The sequence below is a fragment of the Aspergillus novofumigatus genome (genome assembly GCF_002847465.1).
Source record: "Aspergillus novofumigatus IBT 16806 chromosome Unknown P174scaffold_12, whole genome shotgun sequence".
NCBI lineage: Eukaryota > Fungi > Ascomycota > Eurotiomycetes > Eurotiales > Aspergillaceae > Aspergillus > Aspergillus novofumigatus.
The window spans coordinates 136,329-153,575 of record NW_020194285.1 but is presented as its reverse complement, the minus strand read 5'-3'; the positions used below and the strand labels follow the sequence as shown (position 1 = coordinate 153,575).

General features: G+C 52.2%; 10 protein-coding genes across 10 annotated transcripts; 4 read left to right on the top strand and 6 right to left on the bottom strand.

Moving 5' to 3' along the window:
- Window positions 1-227: 227 nt before the first annotated feature.
- On the top strand, window positions 228-1,636 carry P174DRAFT_64299 (alpha/beta hydrolase). The gene is made up of 4 exons (XM_024832413.1): window positions 228-357; window positions 422-586; window positions 632-1,391; window positions 1,443-1,636. The coding sequence occupies exons 2-4, from the start codon at window positions 430-432 to the stop codon at window positions 1,603-1,605; spliced, it is 1,080 nt and encodes a 359-aa protein (XP_024677277.1). The 5' UTR covers window positions 228-357; window positions 422-429; the 3' UTR covers window positions 1,606-1,636.
- Window positions 1,468-2,129, bottom strand: P174DRAFT_397574 (thioredoxin family protein). Its single transcript, XM_024823806.1, has 2 exons — window positions 2,024-2,129; window positions 1,468-1,973 (listed from the first exon to the last, which is right to left on the bottom strand). The coding sequence occupies exons 1-2, from the start codon at window positions 2,044-2,046 to the stop codon at window positions 1,667-1,669; spliced, it is 330 nt and encodes a 109-aa protein (XP_024677276.1). The 5' UTR covers window positions 2,047-2,129; the 3' UTR covers window positions 1,468-1,666.
- Window positions 2,130-2,197: 68 nt separating this feature from the next.
- P174DRAFT_446192 (glycoside hydrolase family 75 protein) lies at window positions 2,198-3,863 on the bottom strand. Its single transcript, XM_024828521.1, has 5 exons — window positions 3,234-3,863; window positions 3,051-3,187; window positions 2,853-3,001; window positions 2,470-2,805; window positions 2,198-2,413 (listed from the first exon to the last, which is right to left on the bottom strand). Exons 1-5 carry the CDS (start codon window positions 3,570-3,572, stop codon window positions 2,340-2,342), a joined length of 1,035 nt encoding a protein of 344 aa, XP_024677275.1. The 5' UTR covers window positions 3,573-3,863; the 3' UTR covers window positions 2,198-2,339.
- A 483-nt stretch (window positions 3,864-4,346) lies between these two features.
- Window positions 4,347-5,526, top strand: P174DRAFT_397570 (acylglycerol lipase). Its single transcript, XM_024823805.1, has 2 exons — window positions 4,347-4,506; window positions 4,567-5,526. Exons 1-2 carry the CDS (start codon window positions 4,500-4,502, stop codon window positions 5,382-5,384), a joined length of 825 nt encoding a protein of 274 aa, XP_024677274.1. The 5' UTR covers window positions 4,347-4,499; the 3' UTR covers window positions 5,385-5,526.
- Window positions 5,516-7,053, bottom strand: P174DRAFT_425705 (DUF895 domain membrane protein; the record flags this gene model as incomplete). Its single annotated transcript, XM_024825314.1, has 4 exons — window positions 5,516-5,692; window positions 5,742-5,838; window positions 5,893-6,928; window positions 6,972-7,053. 4 exons carry the CDS (start codon window positions 7,051-7,053, stop codon window positions 5,516-5,518), a joined length of 1,392 nt encoding a protein of 463 aa, XP_024677273.1.
- Window positions 7,054-7,224: 171 nt separating this feature from the next.
- On the bottom strand, window positions 7,225-8,679 carry P174DRAFT_507948 (uncharacterized protein; the record flags this gene model as incomplete). Its single annotated transcript, XM_024831416.1, has 5 exons — window positions 8,245-8,679; window positions 7,663-8,201; window positions 7,539-7,563; window positions 7,494-7,513; window positions 7,225-7,265 (listed from the first exon to the last, which is right to left on the bottom strand). Exons 1-5 carry the CDS (start codon window positions 8,601-8,603, stop codon window positions 7,225-7,227), a joined length of 984 nt encoding a protein of 327 aa, XP_024677272.1. The 5' UTR covers window positions 8,604-8,679.
- A 469-nt stretch (window positions 8,680-9,148) lies between these two features.
- On the bottom strand, window positions 9,149-10,867 carry P174DRAFT_472381 (putative methionine permease; the record flags this gene model as incomplete). Its single annotated transcript, XM_024830616.1, has 4 exons — window positions 9,149-9,211; window positions 9,250-9,286; window positions 9,332-9,732; window positions 9,779-10,867. The coding sequence occupies 4 exons, from the start codon at window positions 10,865-10,867 to the stop codon at window positions 9,149-9,151; spliced, it is 1,590 nt and encodes a 529-aa protein (XP_024677271.1).
- An 899-nt stretch (window positions 10,868-11,766) lies between these two features.
- On the top strand, window positions 11,767-13,169 carry P174DRAFT_464875 (putative oxidoreductase; the record flags this gene model as incomplete). Its single annotated transcript, XM_024830466.1, has 3 exons — window positions 11,767-11,921; window positions 12,139-12,584; window positions 12,631-13,169. 3 exons carry the CDS (start codon window positions 11,767-11,769, stop codon window positions 13,167-13,169), a joined length of 1,140 nt encoding a protein of 379 aa, XP_024677270.1.
- A 521-nt stretch (window positions 13,170-13,690) lies between these two features.
- Window positions 13,691-15,037, top strand: P174DRAFT_425701 (LLM class flavin-dependent oxidoreductase; the record flags this gene model as incomplete). Its single annotated transcript, XM_024825313.1, has 1 exon — window positions 13,691-15,037. One exon carries the CDS (start codon window positions 13,691-13,693, stop codon window positions 15,035-15,037), a length of 1,347 nt encoding a protein of 448 aa, XP_024677269.1.
- A 211-nt stretch (window positions 15,038-15,248) lies between these two features.
- P174DRAFT_464873 (flavin-containing monooxygenase) lies at window positions 15,249-17,160 on the bottom strand (the record flags this gene model as incomplete). Its single annotated transcript, XM_024830465.1, has 4 exons — window positions 15,249-16,120; window positions 16,141-16,525; window positions 16,573-16,822; window positions 16,868-17,160. The coding sequence occupies 4 exons, from the start codon at window positions 17,158-17,160 to the stop codon at window positions 15,249-15,251; spliced, it is 1,800 nt and encodes a 599-aa protein (XP_024677268.1).
- Window positions 17,161-17,247: the final 87 nt, after the last annotated feature.

The window sequence follows — 17,247 nt, the reverse complement described above, 5'->3', positions numbered from 1 at the left end:
AGAAACTGGACCGGAGAGACGAGATACTTTCTGCACAACTGAATCATCCCATTCATCTGTTATCTGTAACCGGTATGGAACAACGCTAGACGCCGAAATCGCCAGGCCGACTGAAAGTCTCGCGGGCCGAGTAGCCATCGTAACTCGCGCAGGCGCAGCAGGCGAGGGGATGGGCAATGGGCGTGCAGCAGCGGCTCACCTCGATGAAGACGGTTGTTCAATTATATGTGCAATGGAGCAGCAATGGAGCAGCAATGGAAGATCTATTTCAGTAGTATTCTATATTCAAAGATGCCATGAGAAACGCCTATCGGCATCTGTTGTCGGCATTCGGTTATCATCTCCGTTCTGTTTAATGTAACCCCGCCATCCATCCCCTCAAATATCGAATCCCTCACATTGATCTTCGAGGATCGCACAGACACGAAGATGGCAGACTACTCGGAATACAGCATACCTACGGAAGAATGGATTGCTCTGGAGAACACACTTCCGCCACCGGCCACGAACTTGGACGTCCATGCTATGAAAGACATGTTCAACCGAGCTCGGGAGGAGAGGGCGGCTAACGCCATGGTCAATGAAGGTAGGTTAGGCTACAATATAGAAATGCATCTACTGACACTATCAGGACTACAATCGCAAGTCTCAATGCAAGACTACTCTATCCCAGCACGGGATGGCTTTCCGTTAGAAGCACGCAGCTACCGTCCTGTCGGCCTGCCGTCCTCTCAGCGCCTCCCGGTCTACCTCCATCTACACGGCGGGGGTTTTGCGTTTGGTACTCTGGCCTCGGAAGACGCGATTTGTTCCCGGATCATCGCTACGTTGGCCAAGGAAAATACTCCGGTCGTGGTAGTGAATGTCAACTACCGTCACACCCCCGAGTACAAGTACCCCGTCGCCTGGAACGACGCCGCAGACGCCTTCCACTGGATTCACGACCATCTGACGGAACTGGGTGGGGATGGCGACAACATCGTCGTCGGAGGCATCTCCGCCGGCGCATGGATGACTGCTTCCCTGACGCTGGCGCAGCACCTGGGCACAGACGAGCAATTGGTCAAGCGACCCAAGATCAAAGGACAGGTGCTCATGATCCCAGCATTAGTGGGGCCCGGCTGCTACGCGCCGCAGCTGAAATACCTCCAGGATCCCAAATTGTCCAGTTACGTGGACAGCGAGCATGCGCCGATTCTCCCGGTGACACGGATCAACTTCTTCATGGGCCTGCTGGAGGCCAAGGGTGACGAGAAGGACCTGATGCTTAATCCGGGAAATGCCAGTGCGGAACAGGTCCGGGGATTGCCTCCTACGACGTTCGGGATCGCGGGACGGGATCCCCTCCGGGATGAAGGGCTGTTTTTCGCCAAGTTGTTAACGGATAATGGGTGAGTTGAGAGTCCAGCAGTTATTGTGGGCAAGCAGACTAACTGCAGCAGGGTTCCTACCAACGTTCATGTCTTTCCTGGTTTACCGCACGGCTTCCGAGTGCATGCGACATTGTCTGAGTGTAAGCGATGGGATTCGGTCACGGCGCATGGAGTACAATGGGCATTGAGCAAGCCGGCTGGTACGCGGGTGTTTGAAATTAAAACAAAGTAGTAAACCTAGGTTGACTCGTCCAAATAGTGGACATAGGTATATACATGATCAGTAGATGCAGTTACCCTTGGGCGCTCTCTGCATGTTTCTTGAGGTAGGTCTCGAGCAGCCCCGGATTGGCGCCGACCACCTTATCCACGTAGTCGCCCGCTCGAAAGAGATAGAAACTGGGCATGGACGACACTCCCAACTCCTGTGCCACATCGGGGACTTTGTCGACGTTGACCTTGAAGAATTTGATATTGGCATACTGATTGCTGAACAGCTCCACCTTGGGAGCGATGGCCTTGCACGGGCCACACCAATCTGCGTAGGCATCCACCAGCACCAGCATGTTGTCTGCAACGGCAGACCGGAATGCTTGTAGACTATGATGCTGTTAACATGGGACTATTTTAGTGGATAGTAGGTAACATACCTGCTTAGTTCTTCGACGCCCATTGTATCTAATATCTGGTACGGATTATGCAGTAGAAGAGTAGAGAGAGTAAGGGTAGTTGAGGGAAAGAGATAATTATCATCAAGACAGGAACTTGTTGTTACCCAAGGCATGACATCACAACTACAAGGCATTGACTAAAATAAGTCGTCGATATTAGTAAGCATGCATTTGCTATGCACAAACACATTACGTCTCAATTTGCAAATTTATGCATATGGTATGGACACAATGAGGAAATTTTCATTCTCCTATCCACTGCCAAGTCATAACATCATCATCATAGTCCACGAGCCTATGGAGCAGTGCAGGAACCACTCTTGCAAGACAAGTCGTCCGCGCAATCATCGTCGCTCGAGCAGGAAGCACCTGCAACGGTCAGTATAGAAACAAAGAGGGCACAAGAAGAGATCAGCTATACATACCCTCGCAGTGACCTTCCCAGGAGCAGGTCGCCGCCCCATCCACCGAGCATTTACCAGCCGTACAGACGAGAGCATCGGCGCAGTCGTCGCTGCTGGAGCAAGATGCACCCAAGCAGTGGCCTGCCCAGGAGCATGAAGCCGTAGAGGTCGGTTTGGTCGTCGTCGTTGTGACCAGAGTGGTGGTCTTGGTCGGCGGAGTTCCCGAAAGACCCAGGTTGGACGCCAGCGCGTTGACGAGCTTGTCGCCCATGCTGCGCAGGGTGGTAAAGTTGGTGATGTAGTTTTTGGTCAAGGCACTGCTGGGGAGCACTGCATCCTTGCCGGTGAAGACGATGTCTGCTCGCATTAGTATCAGAAGAGCAAGGGGCTTAAAAAGAACATACAGGTTACGTCGACACCGGTGTGACCCTTGTTGCCATTCAGGCCCTCGTTGGGGAAACACGTCCGGGCCATCAACCAGGACGCCTCGCCGGTTACCTGCGGGCTGTCACCGTTGGAGTCACCGAGGATACCATAGAACATTTTGCCGTTGCTAACAAGTGTCAGTAGTCTGCTCATGAACGGATAATGACGCGACGAACCAGATCACAGCAGCAATGTTATTGCCAGGAAGAGCGCCGGTATTAGCCGACAGGTACTTGTCCGGAATAACAATAAAAGGCACTTCATACGCAGACAGAGCACCCCAGTTGGTCTGAGGTTGTCCATCCGGATTTCCCTATTTCGGTAAGCGACGAGTGGTCAATACGACAGTCCGAACCCACCTGACATCCAGAATTGAGCCCATCGCAATCGACATCCATGTCGGCTATCCAGGAGATGGAGGCGCCGTCACCGAATGACGCCCAGTCGGTGTGAATGGTCGACTTGGCCGCACCACTGTCCTGACCGACCGGGTACGTGGCCAGGCTGGGGACCTTGCTGGCTTTGGCGGCCGCTGCTTGAAGGGCTGCCACGGGCATGGTCGACGCGGCAGCGAAGAAGCTGGCCGGAGGTCCTCCATCGGGCTTGTTGTAGTCGGCGCCGTTGACGACCTGGCCCAAGGCAGAGTTGCACAGGGCCAGTGAGATGGCCAGTTGGCTGATGATGGTTTTGGACGGCATGGTGGTGAGGGTTTGGGTTCTCAAATGTCCTGGGGAAGCCTGTCTGCTGACATGGCAAAAGAATGAGGTATATGGTGCCTTTTATATTATATCCAGAGGTCAGAGCTGCTATTGTAGCCAGAACAGCAGAGTGTTGTTGCTGCAGTTCGTATCCAGCCAGCTGAAACATGGCTGAAGCGGATCCAGCCGCTGATTGGGGATCAGATGTTTCATTTGACAATTGATGCCAATGCGTCCCTGGAAAAACTCCTTTTCGGCTTTGGTCAGCGTAGCATTCCCCTTTTCCGCCCCATTCCGATATTCAATGGACGGCGAATCCGGACTTGTGTCGCCAATTCGCCGGTAGTCGCACATGGCATGACTTCCTGAAGAATTCTTATTGGAAACAGTCATTCATCTGCTCCTACCGTACTCCTCTGATCTGCCGGGAAAAAGCTTGTTTGTCAATATATCGTCAAGCTGCCTCTTAAGCGGCATATATACCGGAGTAGTGGTACTAGGAATATATATCTCCACTCGACAGCCAGAACTACGAGGGATAGAGGCAACACATCTGTTCCCAAAAAAGAGAGCAGTACTCCATAGCAGATTTCCCATATACAATTCCCCCGAGAAATCAATTTCTTTAGTAATGCTGGCATAATGGCTTAGTCTTGATCATGCAGCTGTTGCACATCATGTGTCAGCCATCTGATCCCGTGACAGCGCCTGGCACGTGCCTTGGATGCCTTGGATGCCTCGGGATCTTCCTCGGGTTGAGCAGCTGAGGAGGAGCTGAGATACGCCAGATCAGCTTTGATTTACTTCTGATCAAAGTGGTTCATCGCATTGTCCATCAGAAACACATCAAATCTGCAAGATGTCCGACGTCATCATCACCGAAAGCCAGTTCAAACTCCCTGATGGGCTACAGGTCTACCACAAAACATGGGCTGTCCGTTTGTCCCCTCTCTGCCATTGCCCGTGCCTGGCACTAAACTGATCTGTGTCTCAGCCGACCACCCCCCGGTCGCAAAACTGATCCATTTTCATGGCTTTAGTGACCACATCAACAACACGTATGATCTATTTCCATCTTTAGCCCGCCGTGGGATTTTCTGCACGGGAATCGACCAGCGTGGTTGGGGTCGGTCGGCCCAGACAAAAGCCGACCGTGGAAACACTGGCCCGACCGCCGCCGTCCTGGCGGACATGGCAGCATTCATCGAGGCTCAGTTCGAGGTTCCGCCAGATGTCCCGGTCTTTGTGATGGGACACTCCATGGGCGGAGCCCTAGTCGCCACCCTGGCCTCGACCCCCAAATATCAGGAGCTCGTCTCCCGACTCCGGGGGATCATGCTCGAGGCCCCCTTCATCGGGCTCGACCCGAAACAGAAACCCAGTATCATTACCGTGTTCCTGGGTCGGCTGGCCGGAAGGCTCCTACCGCGGTTCCAACTCGTCCAACCCATGAAGGTCGAGACGATTGTGCGCGATCCCGTCGTGCAGAAGACGATCAAGGAGGATCCCCTCAACCACACCACCGGCACGCTGGAGATGTTCGCCAATATGCTCGACCGGGCGGCTGATCTGACCTCGGGCAAATTGGTGCTCAATGATGGCATCAAGTCCGTGTATGTGGCACATGGAACGGCAGACCAGGTTACCAGTTACGATGCCAGCACGCACTGGTTCGACGCGCAGACTGGCAAGGTCGCCGACCGTCAGTTCAAGTCCTACGAGGGATGGAGTCATCTGCTCCATGCGGACCTGCCGGAGAACCGACAGGTGTTTGCCGATGATATTGCTGAGTGGATTCTAGCGAGAGTGTAGTTGAATACCCCGTCGACATTCTGCGCTTTTGATATTGTTGCAATATATATATGAGGAGCTTCTTCACTGTGTTGAGCCAGCCGTGGCCATTCGTCACACACTATATATACCTCTCGATAGAGAATACATATTTATTCCTGCGAATCGCTGTCTATCCCGCGAGTCTCTCTTTCGACCTTTCTATCCCCCAGAGACGCTCCAATCTCCTTGATCACAAGCCATGCAGGTAGCAGTGCGATGGCCCACAACCCAAAATTCAAGTAGGTGCTGCCAACCGAGCTCATGATCTTGACACTGTCCAGACCATACTACAAAGGATTAGCAATAGTATCTCACCCGTCAGACGAAGTGGCATACCGATACAGCCTGCGAGGCCGACTCTGTCCCACGCAGGAGACTCGCCATCCGGACAACCTCTTCTTCATCCGACGCCAGATTGCCGACGACAAAGAAACTACCTTGTTAGCACGGATCCAAGGAACAGAGGACAGGACACACGTACAGATACATGTAATTGAGCTGAAACCCCGCAACCCAGAACAAATACAGTGCAAAGCCTCGTCCAAACCCAGCATCCGTCCAATCATACGTCGGCAGCGTGCGATGGTACTCGGTCACGATAACGGTGGCCCAAACCCACCATGCACCCTGCAGACCAAGCACAACGAAAAAGGCTCCCCGGCTTCGCGACCGCAGCGACAGCTTCTGATTGTCGAGAAACGCCCCGAGCAGATTGCCCACGATCAAGGCGATGATTCCGGACAGGAACGACCCGAGGGCACGAGACCGCACGGAGAACCACAGCGATAGAAACGTGAACATAACAGCCTCACTGAAGACCGCTTGCACGATGAGTGGGACAATTAACAGGAAGTCTCGCCGGATGAACAGCTTTGCCATGGCCTTGAGCTCGTACAGCGGACTATGCGAGATGCGCAGTCGGACGGGAAGACCATCCGTTCGCTGCACCTGTGCCGGCTTATTCAGAAGCAGTCCCGCGAACGGACCAAGAGCCTGCAACGCGATAAACACCAAGTAGACCGAGTACGACACACTCCCAGCCGTCGATCGGCTCGCGTTGATGCCCAGGTTGATCGCGCCGCCCAGGATCTGGCCACCCACGCGGAAACTAAGCCAGAAACCCAGGAACCGGCCTTGATTATGTGGCTCCGGATACGACAGCGCAATTGCCCCCTCCGCCATCCAGAATAGCCCTGCCGACAGACCGCACAGTGCCGCGCCGAGCAGGACGAACCATTCCGTCCCGAAGCGGTTGTTCGTATACAGCCCTGCAGCGTACGGGGCGTACCCCATCGTCCCGATCACGAGGGTCCATTTGATGCCGACGATTCGCACGACCGCGCTGCCGAAGAAGCAGGTCACCACCATCAGACAGAAGGTTAGTGCGTTGGCGGCGTTGACGAGGTAGGGCTTCTCTGCACCTCCGGCGCCGAGCGAATTCATGGCGCCCCAGATGCCGGGGGCGAGGAAGTTGCAGATACCCAGGATGAGAGCATTGTAGAAGGTTGAGCGGTACCATTTGACTGTTTTTGTTAGAGACAGCAAGCTACTGGAGGGGTGACTTACCGGGATGCTTCTTGGGTTCTGGCGATGGGCTGCGAGCAACCTCTTCGTCTGTGGGAGTGATGTCTTTCTCAAGTGCGGTCATGTTGACGCTGGTAGAGCTTCAGACCATGTATGATCTTGTCTGTATGCGATGTGCACTGCTTTATATGTCTAGCATGCGATGGCGATATCGCAGATCATCAATGCAGAATATGTCCCTGCAGCTAGCCAACCATGTAGAGCATTATTTAGGCAATCTACACGGAAGCTTAAACTAACAGATATCAGTGGCGTCGATATGGCCAAATCCTTGACCTAAGAGCTCGAAGTAATGTTGTCTTTGGCGAGGCGGATTACGTGCTCGCACGGCATTTTAGCAGGGATGATCAACATGAGGGGAGGGCACTCCCAGTTAGAATTAGAATTGTTCTATCCTATCTTATGACTGAATCCTTCGACTGAATCCTTCAAGTGAAAATTACGAAGCTTGGTTTGGCTCCCTGCTTCGCAGAACGGTGCATGCCTGAGGGTGGCTGCACGCACCCTGGCCCAGGCCGAGTTCACTTGAGTTTGTCCAATTATACTTACGCTTCAAGCTCTAGAACAGTACAGTCTGATTAATCACATTTCTTATAAGTCACACAAACGAACAGATAACTACAGTATGAATCTCCTTGCTAAAGGACCAGACCAGATTAAGACAGCTACTCACGATCCTCCGGATGGAACACCAACGCCCTCACCTCGATACTCTCCCTCGACGCCTCACTCTCCGTCGCCGGATCCACAAACGCAGAATGAGGCACCCTTCTCGCGCGCCCATCCGTCTTGGAATCAAAGCACTTGATCAGCGTCACCAGCTCCGGAGGCTGCGCATACCGGAAGTACCACTTAAACCCTGGATTCGGTCGCACCCCGTACGTCTCGCCCACCCGGTTCGGATAGATGAGTTTCGTCGGGACGAGGTCATCGTCCGGGACGGAGTGCGCGTCGGCGACGGCCAGCGGGTCCTTGAGGATGGTTCGGATCGGCCGCCAGACGTTGATGATCTGGTATCGGCCCTTGAGGAGTTCCGGGGCTTCGTCGGGGAGGTGGTAGGAGACGCGGTCTTTGCTTGCGGAGTAGGACTGGTCAATGTGGACGCGCTGGACGGGACCGCGGAGTTGGGCGGCGAGACTGCGTTCGTCTTTCGGTTTGCGGCGGATCGTATGGTCGAAGATGAAGATTTTGGATGCGCCGGTGCTGGTCGTTCTGTCAGTAAATTCCGTTGACGATGGGTTTTTTATGTACATACGCATCTTTGAGCAGCTGCTCTACCTCGGGGTAGTACTCGGCTTTGATCTTCTCGTCGTCGACAAAGTCCTTCTCCTTGCTTTCGTGGTAGTAGAACTGGAATCCGTTCTTGTCCAGCGTGTACTCCAGCTCGTGGCCGCTGACGTCGTGAATGGTAACGGGCAGGGTCACTGCAGGCCGGTCGTAGGTCTCTGGCTTACCGACGTAAGTCGGGGCTGGAGGAGAGCCATCCTCGTTCTCTTTCAGGAAATTAAGAGTGGTCTGCACATGATGCGGTGCATTTGCAGTCGGAAGGAGAGACTTTCTTTGAGCGTGAGGCTCATGGGTAGTTGGGAGGAGTTGAACAGCTGCCGATGCCATCTCGATGTCTTTCGCTCGTGATTTTGAGTCTGAATTTGATCGATAGTGATGGTATCAATCGGCCATTCTGTTCAACTGGTCTTATATCACGAAGTTCTCTTGCGGGGTAGGCATTTGTCAGATCAGCACGTCATGGCTGCGCGTCGAGCATCATCTTAGAAATCATCAGATGATGAGAAATAGGAAATACGATGATTGGCGCTGACAGAAGCCTGTAATCGATGTGTTGCCCTTCAGGATGCTGTACATCATCAAAACAACATGTGATGCTCGTAAATGGCAAATTAAAGCCTACGGATGCATTTATAATGTAGCCAGTGCATTTATAATCCGCCATCGTATGCCAGAACGCCAAGCTCCTACTGTCGTACATCGACCAGATTGTGTTTGTCATTCTGAATATAGGCAGGGATCATTTGTGTTCATAGAATGAACTGGATGTCGTCAAACTATAGAAGAAAGAGTTATAGCTAGCACTGGTACTAGTCTAATATGTAGTGACACTTGCGAGAATGTTGCAGGATCATTTATACCATTGATAAAAGCTATAGAATATATGACGGCACAAGCTTCGTAATACTGGTCCCATCATCCAGCACATCCTCCTCCTCTTCCAGTCTGTATCCCCCCATCGTGGAAGTAGAACGGTCCAAACATACCAATAAATCACTCCGAAGAGTAGACTATATCCGTCAGCCAATTCGTTGAATAACATGTTAGAAACTTACATTCCGACTCCCACGACTGCATATGTTGCGTAGAAAAAGTCCACATCGCCCTTTCTGTCCGGAGGAGGTATAAACGGTGCTGCCAGTAAAGCAAGACAGACGATGATTCGGAGCCAGACCGCAGGAAGCCATGCTTTGAATGGTCGTGGGAGATTAGGTTGACGTCGTCTCAAGATCAGCAAGCCGACTGCAATAGCCAAGGCGAAGATCTGGCCCGGATAGCCCTCGACGTCTAGAATGAAACTGTACACGTCTCCTGGAGGGGGAAGTACAATCACCAAGAGGGAAGGGATATAATGCACAATTAAGCCTCCCAAAGGAGAGTTGAACGGGCGAGATGATGAGAGCATGGTCGAGAAAGGGAGAAAGCCCTGTCGAGCAATCTCTTGATTCACCCGTGCCTGTCACCGTCATCTACTGTAGTCTCGAGTCATCGAGTCAACTTACCCAGGCAAATGTGACTACCATGACATTTCCTGCGGCGGAAATGGCAATCGCCAGAGGAAACAAGGTCCTGCCAACATGCGGACCGAAAACGCGTTCGAAAAGGAGAGCCCCAACGAGTTCACCACTGTTCTTGATGTCCTCAATTGGGACGACGAGGAAGTAGGAGATGTTTGCCAGCAGGTAAAGACAACAAGCAGTGACGAGAGCGGACGGACAAACCGATTTGACCGTCCGGATCGGGTCCTGAACCTCATTCAGGACATTGTTCACATTATTCAGCCCAGCATACGAGTAAAACACTTTGAAAAGAGAAGTCGAAAGCAAGCTCCAGCTCCAATTTGAACCTTCCCACAGATTGTCCCAGAGAAACACGTCGTACCCTGTCCTATGCGCATCATTCGACACGGACATGGAGTGTTCCTCACGCCGAAAGAGCATCACCCAGAGCCCGGTCAGTGTCATTGCGGCGATCATAAAGATCTTCATCCATCCTAGCAGGTTCTGTATCCATATGCCGGTCTTGAGAAAGCACCCATGGACAATTGTAATCGCAGTCATAAGACCCGCGGCCAGGGCCTTTTGCTGGTACTCCGTTGGCTCAGCGCTCAGAGCGAACAGGGTGTACTTGGAGAATATAATGCAGTTACTCGCGGTAAAACCTAACAAAACCGCCTGAACGGCGATCAACGTTGACGCCAGGAAGCGAGGACGCCGATACGTATACTCGAGATAGACCTTGTCGCCGCCAGATCGAGGGAGCATACAACCAAACTCCATCGACACAGCCAGGCCGCATGCTGCGAGAACTGTCCCCACAAGCCATACCAGCAGCGCCAACCCAACGCTTCCCACAGATTTCACGATTGACCCAGGGGTTGCGAAGATGCCGCTGCCGATGACGCGCGATATCACCAGGATATAGGCGCTCGTCCATGTGAGGTTACGGCCGTAGGGGGCTGTCTCCGGGATTGTGCTGCGACTAGACACAGGACGCCCATTTGTCCTGATGTCCTGGATAGACTCGTAGGAAAGAGTTTCATACAGAGCGGATGTGGGGTATAAGAGTGGTTGATTTTCAGAATCATCCATTTTGTATACTTTAGCAGCAGTGTGGGATTTCATCATATCGATCTCATGCAAACCATTTCCTTTGGTTAGTCTACCTGAGCTACATATACGCGTTACTGTGTAACATTATTCTAGGCACGCCATTGTTGGCCGCGGTTGTGTACAGCTCAAGTATTAATAATGCTGATCTGACCGTGGCATCCCTGCAAATGCAACCATAACCATAGACTCTTCTTGTTGGCAGATAACAGACTTAAGAGGGAGGCCGTATGCCTGGCTACAAAGTTCATCTTGATAGCACAGTATTTACTAGACATATGCCAACCATTATGCTATCGAGGGAATCGTCTCAACCTGCCAAACAACGTTTGCAAATTTGCAATTCTGTTTCGTGGATACGTCCAGATTTTCTGGGTCAACTACTATCAGCGCCATCATCAGCCCTAATCACATCATCGCGGTCTTTGCAGATGATGGAAGAAGCCGCAGTCCCGATGCTGCGATAAGAGTCAACTGACCGCATAGCGACGAGCTCGATGGCGAGGACAGTATTATAATGGCGAAACCAATTTTTGATCCACCAGGACAAAGCACAAGAGCATTCTCTCCATCGAGGAACTGAACATCAGTGGTTGAGATGATAAACCTCGTTTCTTGAACCACTGTTGTGCCTTTATCACGCCATCATAACCCCGCCATGCGCCATATGGAGAACTTTCATGGAGAGCAATGAGACACGACAGGGTACTCGAGTATAGTTGCGGAGGCAGGAATTCAATACCTGGTGGGAAAAACAGCAGATAATATTTGGTCAACGTGTAAGCGCACGGGCGTCGTAGTAATGTTCTGATATCCATACTATTTATCGACAACAATCTCGACTCTACGCCACAACAGGAGAATCCTTGTACCCTGACAAAATGACAACCGTATCTACGTATATCAGAGTCAGCCACCTGGAAGAACGTCTCTCTCATTGCCATTTGTCTGTGGGAAAATCGCCAGAGCCTACCATCCATCGATTCGAGGTTGCACCAGCCACCAGACAACATAACAAGGCAAAACAGAGCGCCTTGTTATTGAAGGGCGTAGGGGAGAACTATACTCTTGTGACAGATCATGACGTCCCTACAGTGTCGCATAAAGATGAGATCTTAGTCAAGGTACTAATGCGACTGGATTGCATTGAATGTTCTAACGATTATAGATCATGGCCATTGGGTTGAATCCCATCGACTGGAAAGGGCCGTAAGTATCCGTGTCTTCCCGAGAGGCCGTTTCTAACATCTCAGTGCATACAACTTCGGAATCCCGACCCTCCCATGGATCAACGGCCGTGACTTAGCCGGAGAGGTCATCCAGGTGTCTGACGGCTGTTCCCGTCTGCGAGTCGGTGATATCGTCCTCGTCCCGTCCACGGATTACCGGGATATACGCAAGGCTGCCTTCCAGGAATATGCAGTAGCGACACATTTCAACGCTGCCCGCATCCCCCCGACGGGCAATATACATGCCTCTGCGTCTTTGGGGGTGGCCTTTGTTGCCGCTGCTCTGGCACTGGGCGTCTCATTCGGGTTGGACTTTGGTCGTATTCAGAGATGTCCTGGTCCAGACCTTCCTGGAGCCCTCTTGCAGATCGACCACAAGGAAATTCCGACAGATATAACGGATGAGTGCTTTCGGTCATCGTCGAAAGCGGAACGAATAACGCCAGGGGACTGGCTTGTAATCTGGGGAGGTGAGCTGACACCATCTCAGTGATGGCGCTATGCTAATAAAGTCAGCATCCACAACGACAGGTTATATCACTCTGCAACTTGCCAAACTGGCGGGATTAAAAGTCATTTGCGTGGCCGATGTAGCTCGGCACGGTGCCAAACTCCTCGATGCTGGAGCAGACCTCCTCGTCGATCGCTACGATACCGCAAGGGCCGTGGAGATTATCCGCGGTGTAACCAAGGAAAGGCTGAGATATGTTATTGATATAGTGGGCAAGGACACGGCCGCTCTATTACAACAGACACTTGATGCTTCCGTGCACGATGATGGCTCGCATGCGCATCTGCTGGGGCTGACTGGGCTGCCCAAAGAGAGAGACAGCAGGATTGTTTACCATACAGTTCCAATTAAACTGTTCCATACCTCTCCTGCAGTGGGTGAGGCTACGGTGACTTGGCTTGAGGAGCTGCTACGAACAGAGACACTTCGATTGCCGGAGATTATACTGGCAGACGGAGGACTAGAGGGTATCAACGCCTCGTTGGAGGTCTTGAGACAGGGAAAGGCATCAGGGAAGAGAATTGTCATGAATTTAGAACGATAGACGACAGTTTGGTGGTAGAGAACAATTCCGAACAGATAGTCGAGGCTACAATAGATATCGGTATTCGGCTATTCCGTCTACCAAGCTTCTCATTACCGATTTTTTGACACGGCAGAACCACATACAGGACTCTTTAGAGGGATCAAATGTTTTTAAAAAAAATTACTCTAGGCTTTCGTTTTCTCATTTGCGGTTTCTTTACAATCAACGCCAAGTGTTGCGCAATTTGATCTCCTGGGCACGAATCCACCGCCCACTAACACCATCAAGAGCAGGCTCCGTCCTGTCTTCTTTTTACTAGGCAACGTTGGCAGGTTACCAGACACGATATGCCCCTCACACTCCTTTATCGATGGATTGTCATGAGGGGTAAGTATCAGTAGCTCTGTGGGTCTAATCCCGTGCTTTGTTTGACTATACAAAATCAGAAATATATCTACCCGATGCGACCACGAAGAGCTACACAACTAATCAAGCATTCTCTGATTAACCATTCATTCAATCAACCTCTGTAGTGCAACATGGGCTCAGCACAGAAAAAGCAACTCGTCATCAACGCGTTTGCCATGCAATCGCCCTCCCATCTCAACCCAGGTCTCCATCGGTATCCCTCAGACCAAGGACACGAGTACAAGTCCATCAAGCACTGGATCGCCCTGGCGCAGAAGCTAGAAGCAGCCAAGTTCCACGCCATCTTCTTCGCCGACGTGCTCGGCGGTTACGATGTCTATAAAGGTCCCGCCAACCTCGAGCCGACCATTCCCGCCGGCGCACAATTCCCCATCAATGATCCGCTATACAGCGTTTCGGCCATGGCGACCGCAACGGAGAGTATTGGGTTTGGCATCACCGCGTCAACGACATATGACGCGCCTTATGCCCTTGCGCGGCGGTTCTCGACGGTCGATCATCTGAGCAACGGACGCGTGGGATGGAACATCGTCACCTCGTACCTCGACTCCGCGGCGCGGAACTTTGGTCTCAACACGCAGGTGGAGCATGATGAGCGGTATCGCATCGCGGACGAGTATCTGAATGTCACGTACAAGCTGTGGGAGGGATCGTGGCGGGATGGAGCTGTTAACCGCAAGGATGGCGTGGCGGGATACGCGGACCCCAAGGCTGTGAGGCAAATCCATCACCAGGGGAAGTATTTCAATGTCCCTGGTCCGCATCTGTGCGAGCCGAGTCCGCAGCGTACGCCGTTTCTCTTGCAGGCTGGGACTTCGTCGGCGGGTAAGGCCTTCGCGGCTAAACATGCCGAGGCGATCTTTCTGAACGGGCAGACGCCAGAGTTGGTCAGGGCGTCGGTGGATAGTATTCGCTCGCAGGCCAAGGCGTATGGGAGAGATCCTACGTCGATCAAGATCATCACCGGATTGCTGGTCATTGTGGCCGAGACGGATGAAGCGGCGCAGGCCAAGTTTGAGGAGCTGGCTAGCTATGGTGACACAGAGGGCGCGCTGGCGCTCTTTGGTGGGTGGTCCGGTTACGACTTGTCCAAGTATGAGGATGACCAGGACTTTCGCTTTGTTGAGCAGCCCGCCATCCGCAGCATGGTCAACCACTGGGCAAGTACTGTTCCCGGAACGGACGGTAGAAAGTGGGATAAGAAGACTATTGCCGAGTATCTGCGTCTGGGAGGAAATGGAGCCAAGGTGATTGGAAGCGCGCAGACGGTGGCCGATGAACTGGAAAGATGGGTGGAAGTTGCTGATGTGGACGGGTTCAACTTCAGCTACGCTACCATTCCCGGGACATTTGACGATATCATCGAGTATCTACTGCCTGAACTACGCAGACGGGGCCTATTCTGGGAGGATTACGCGGTCAAGGGGGGACATTGCGCGAGAACATGTATGGTCTAAAGGGTCAGAACCGACTGCTAGAGACACATCCAGGAGCCAAGTACTTCTGGAGAGAGGGAGAGGAGGCTCCCGCATATGCAAGAGACGGGCAATGAGTTGTGTATATTGCTTGACCGATATTATAACAGAAGGAAGCCTCAAACGGTACAACAAGAGTATATCAATATGTCCACAACGCATATCTACTGTAGAGCAATTTAACAATGGGGATTCAAACATCCCACCAACCCTCAAGATACGACCGAAGATCGATCGTCTCTGGCTCCTTGAGATGCGGCGTCAGATCAGCCTCACTGTCCAACTCTCGCTGCCTCCATCCATTGCCAAAATAAGCAAATCGATTTCCACTGGGATTGGTGTAAGTGTACTCCCAGTCCTCCCACCGGGGGTCACGGCGGATGTAGTTGAGATGCGCTGCACTCCCGGGGAATAGACCATGGATCCTCCCTCCGGGTCGACCACCATTATACCATGAGCTACAATTATCGCTCCACACCGTCCGTGGATAGAATCGATCACAGTACTCGACAAAGTCGTCCGTGGCTGCTTTGGAAGGCTGCATTGTCTGTATGCCCTGGCTGCGGATCTTGCGAAGGAATTTGGCAACATAAGTGACCAGATTCTCGATGCTGTTAGGGACACTACCGCTGTGCCCGGTCGAATGAGGACCTCCAATCCAGAAGAGGTTGGGAAATCCGGGTGTTGCAACACCAAGATAGTTGTATGGATGGCCGTACAACCCGTCCGGTTTCCATGCGCTTTTGAGATCGATGCCATTCGCTATGATGCTAAAGGGAGGGGCGTGGTCGACGTTGGCTCCTGTAGCGCAGATGACGACGTCGGCCTCGCGTTCTATTCCATCATCTGTTACGATTCCCTTGCCTGTGAATTTTTTAATACGTGTCTGGATATAGCTGACATTGTCCTTTGTGAGCGCCTCCAGATAGCCTGGTCCCGGCGTGGGCCGACGGCAATTGGGTGGAAAGTCGGGGATAATCTTGTCTCCTAGTTCAGGTTTGTTGCCCACACGTTGCAGCATCAGGTTCGTCCATTTCTCACGCAGGTCTCTGTTCTCAGGCGAGTCTTTGAAGATGGCCCGAAACGGGAGAAGTAGCCCTGCTCGACACTCTTGCGGTACTTTAGGTACTCCTCGGGGTCTTTAAAGGATTCAAGCTGCTCCTGAGAGAATAAATTGGGCTCCAGTCGTCGGACACCCGTAGTGCCAAACGAATCTGCAATCCAAGTGCGATTCCTGGCGTAGTGATCCACATGTGCTGCGATGGGCTGGATGGACGGGAGTACCTGCAGCCCTGATGCTCCGTTGCCGATCAGTGCGACTCTTTTGCCCTTCAAATCGACGTTGTGATTCCAGTTGGAGGAATGGAACAGGTCGCCTTGGTAGTCATTGATGCCCTCGTAGTCGGGCAGCTTCCATGCATTGAAGTGCCCGATGGCATTGATCACGACGTCGAGCTTTTCCTCGTAGACCTAGAAATAGTTAGCCGTGTTTGTTTACTATATATCGGGGACAATACCTTTCCACTCTCCAGATCCTTCAGAGTAACCTCCCATTTGGCATCTTCAGACAGCCATTCGACCTTTTGCACCTTCTGCCGTGGCCGGAGATATTTGTAGACATCGTACTTACGAGCGACCCGCTGCCAATACTCGCGAATCTCATGGCCCTGAGCGAACTCTTCCGTCCATTGCGTGTTAGGCTCAAATCCGGATTGATAGACATGCGCAGGGATATCGCATCTCACGCCGGGGTACGTGTTCTCAAACCTGACGAGGTCAGTTACGCTCCAAGTGCCCCTCCAATGTTCTTACCATGTGCCTCCCACATCGGCATTCTTGTCGTAGATCCTCAGATCCAGTCCGGGCAGCTTAGCGGGCAGCAATACTCCGGCTGTGATACCTGATAGTCCAGCTCCAATTACCCCGACTTTGATCTGTCGAACCTCGTCGATGGGATGCTCCTCGAGCTCAAATGGCAGTCTTGTCGGTGGATACGGTTGGTTGACTTCGACAGTCTTTACTTGAGTGATAGTTCCATTCTTATCGACCGGGTTTCCGTTCTGCAAGAGCGTCTCAGTAACAATGAGACCTTTCGTTGTTGACATTGTGGCTATCTCGGTCGATGGATGATGCCGCCACTGCCCAAACTGCTCCTATATATCTACTGTCTGTGGATCTTTACTTAAACGAGC

What these genes read in the sequence shown, in the direction of transcription:
- P174DRAFT_64299 (XM_024832413.1), top strand. Translation starts at nt 430, where the DNA reads ATGGCAGACTACTCGGAATACAGCATACCTACGGAAGAATGGATTGCT. An exon ending in TAACGCCATGGTCAATGAAG is followed by an intron (nt 587 to 631) that starts GTAGGTTAGGCT and finishes TGACACTATCAG; the next exon opens with GACTACAATCGCAAGTCTCA. An exon ending in AAGTTGTTAACGGATAATGG is followed by an intron (nt 1,392 to 1,442) that starts GTGAGTTGAGAG and finishes TAACTGCAGCAG; the next exon opens with GGTTCCTACCAACGTTCATG.
- P174DRAFT_397574 (XM_024823806.1), bottom strand. Translation starts at nt 2,046, where the DNA reads ATGGGCGTCGAAGAACTAAGCAG. An exon ending in GGCGTCGAAGAACTAAGCAG is followed by an intron (nt 1,974 to 2,023) that starts GTATGTTACCTA and finishes ACAGCATCATAG; the next exon opens with TCTACAAGCATTCCGGTCTG.
- P174DRAFT_446192 (XM_024828521.1), bottom strand. Translation starts at nt 3,572, where the DNA reads ATGCCGTCCAAAACCATCATCAGCCAACTGGCCATCTCACTGGCCCTG. An exon ending in GGCTCAATTCTGGATGTCAG is followed by an intron (nt 3,188 to 3,233) that starts GTGGGTTCGGAC and finishes TTACCGAAATAG; the next exon opens with GGAAATCCGGATGGACAACC. An exon ending in AACATTGCTGCTGTGATCTG is followed by an intron (nt 3,002 to 3,050) that starts GTTCGTCGCGTC and finishes GACACTTGTTAG; the next exon opens with CAACGGCAAAATGTTCTATG.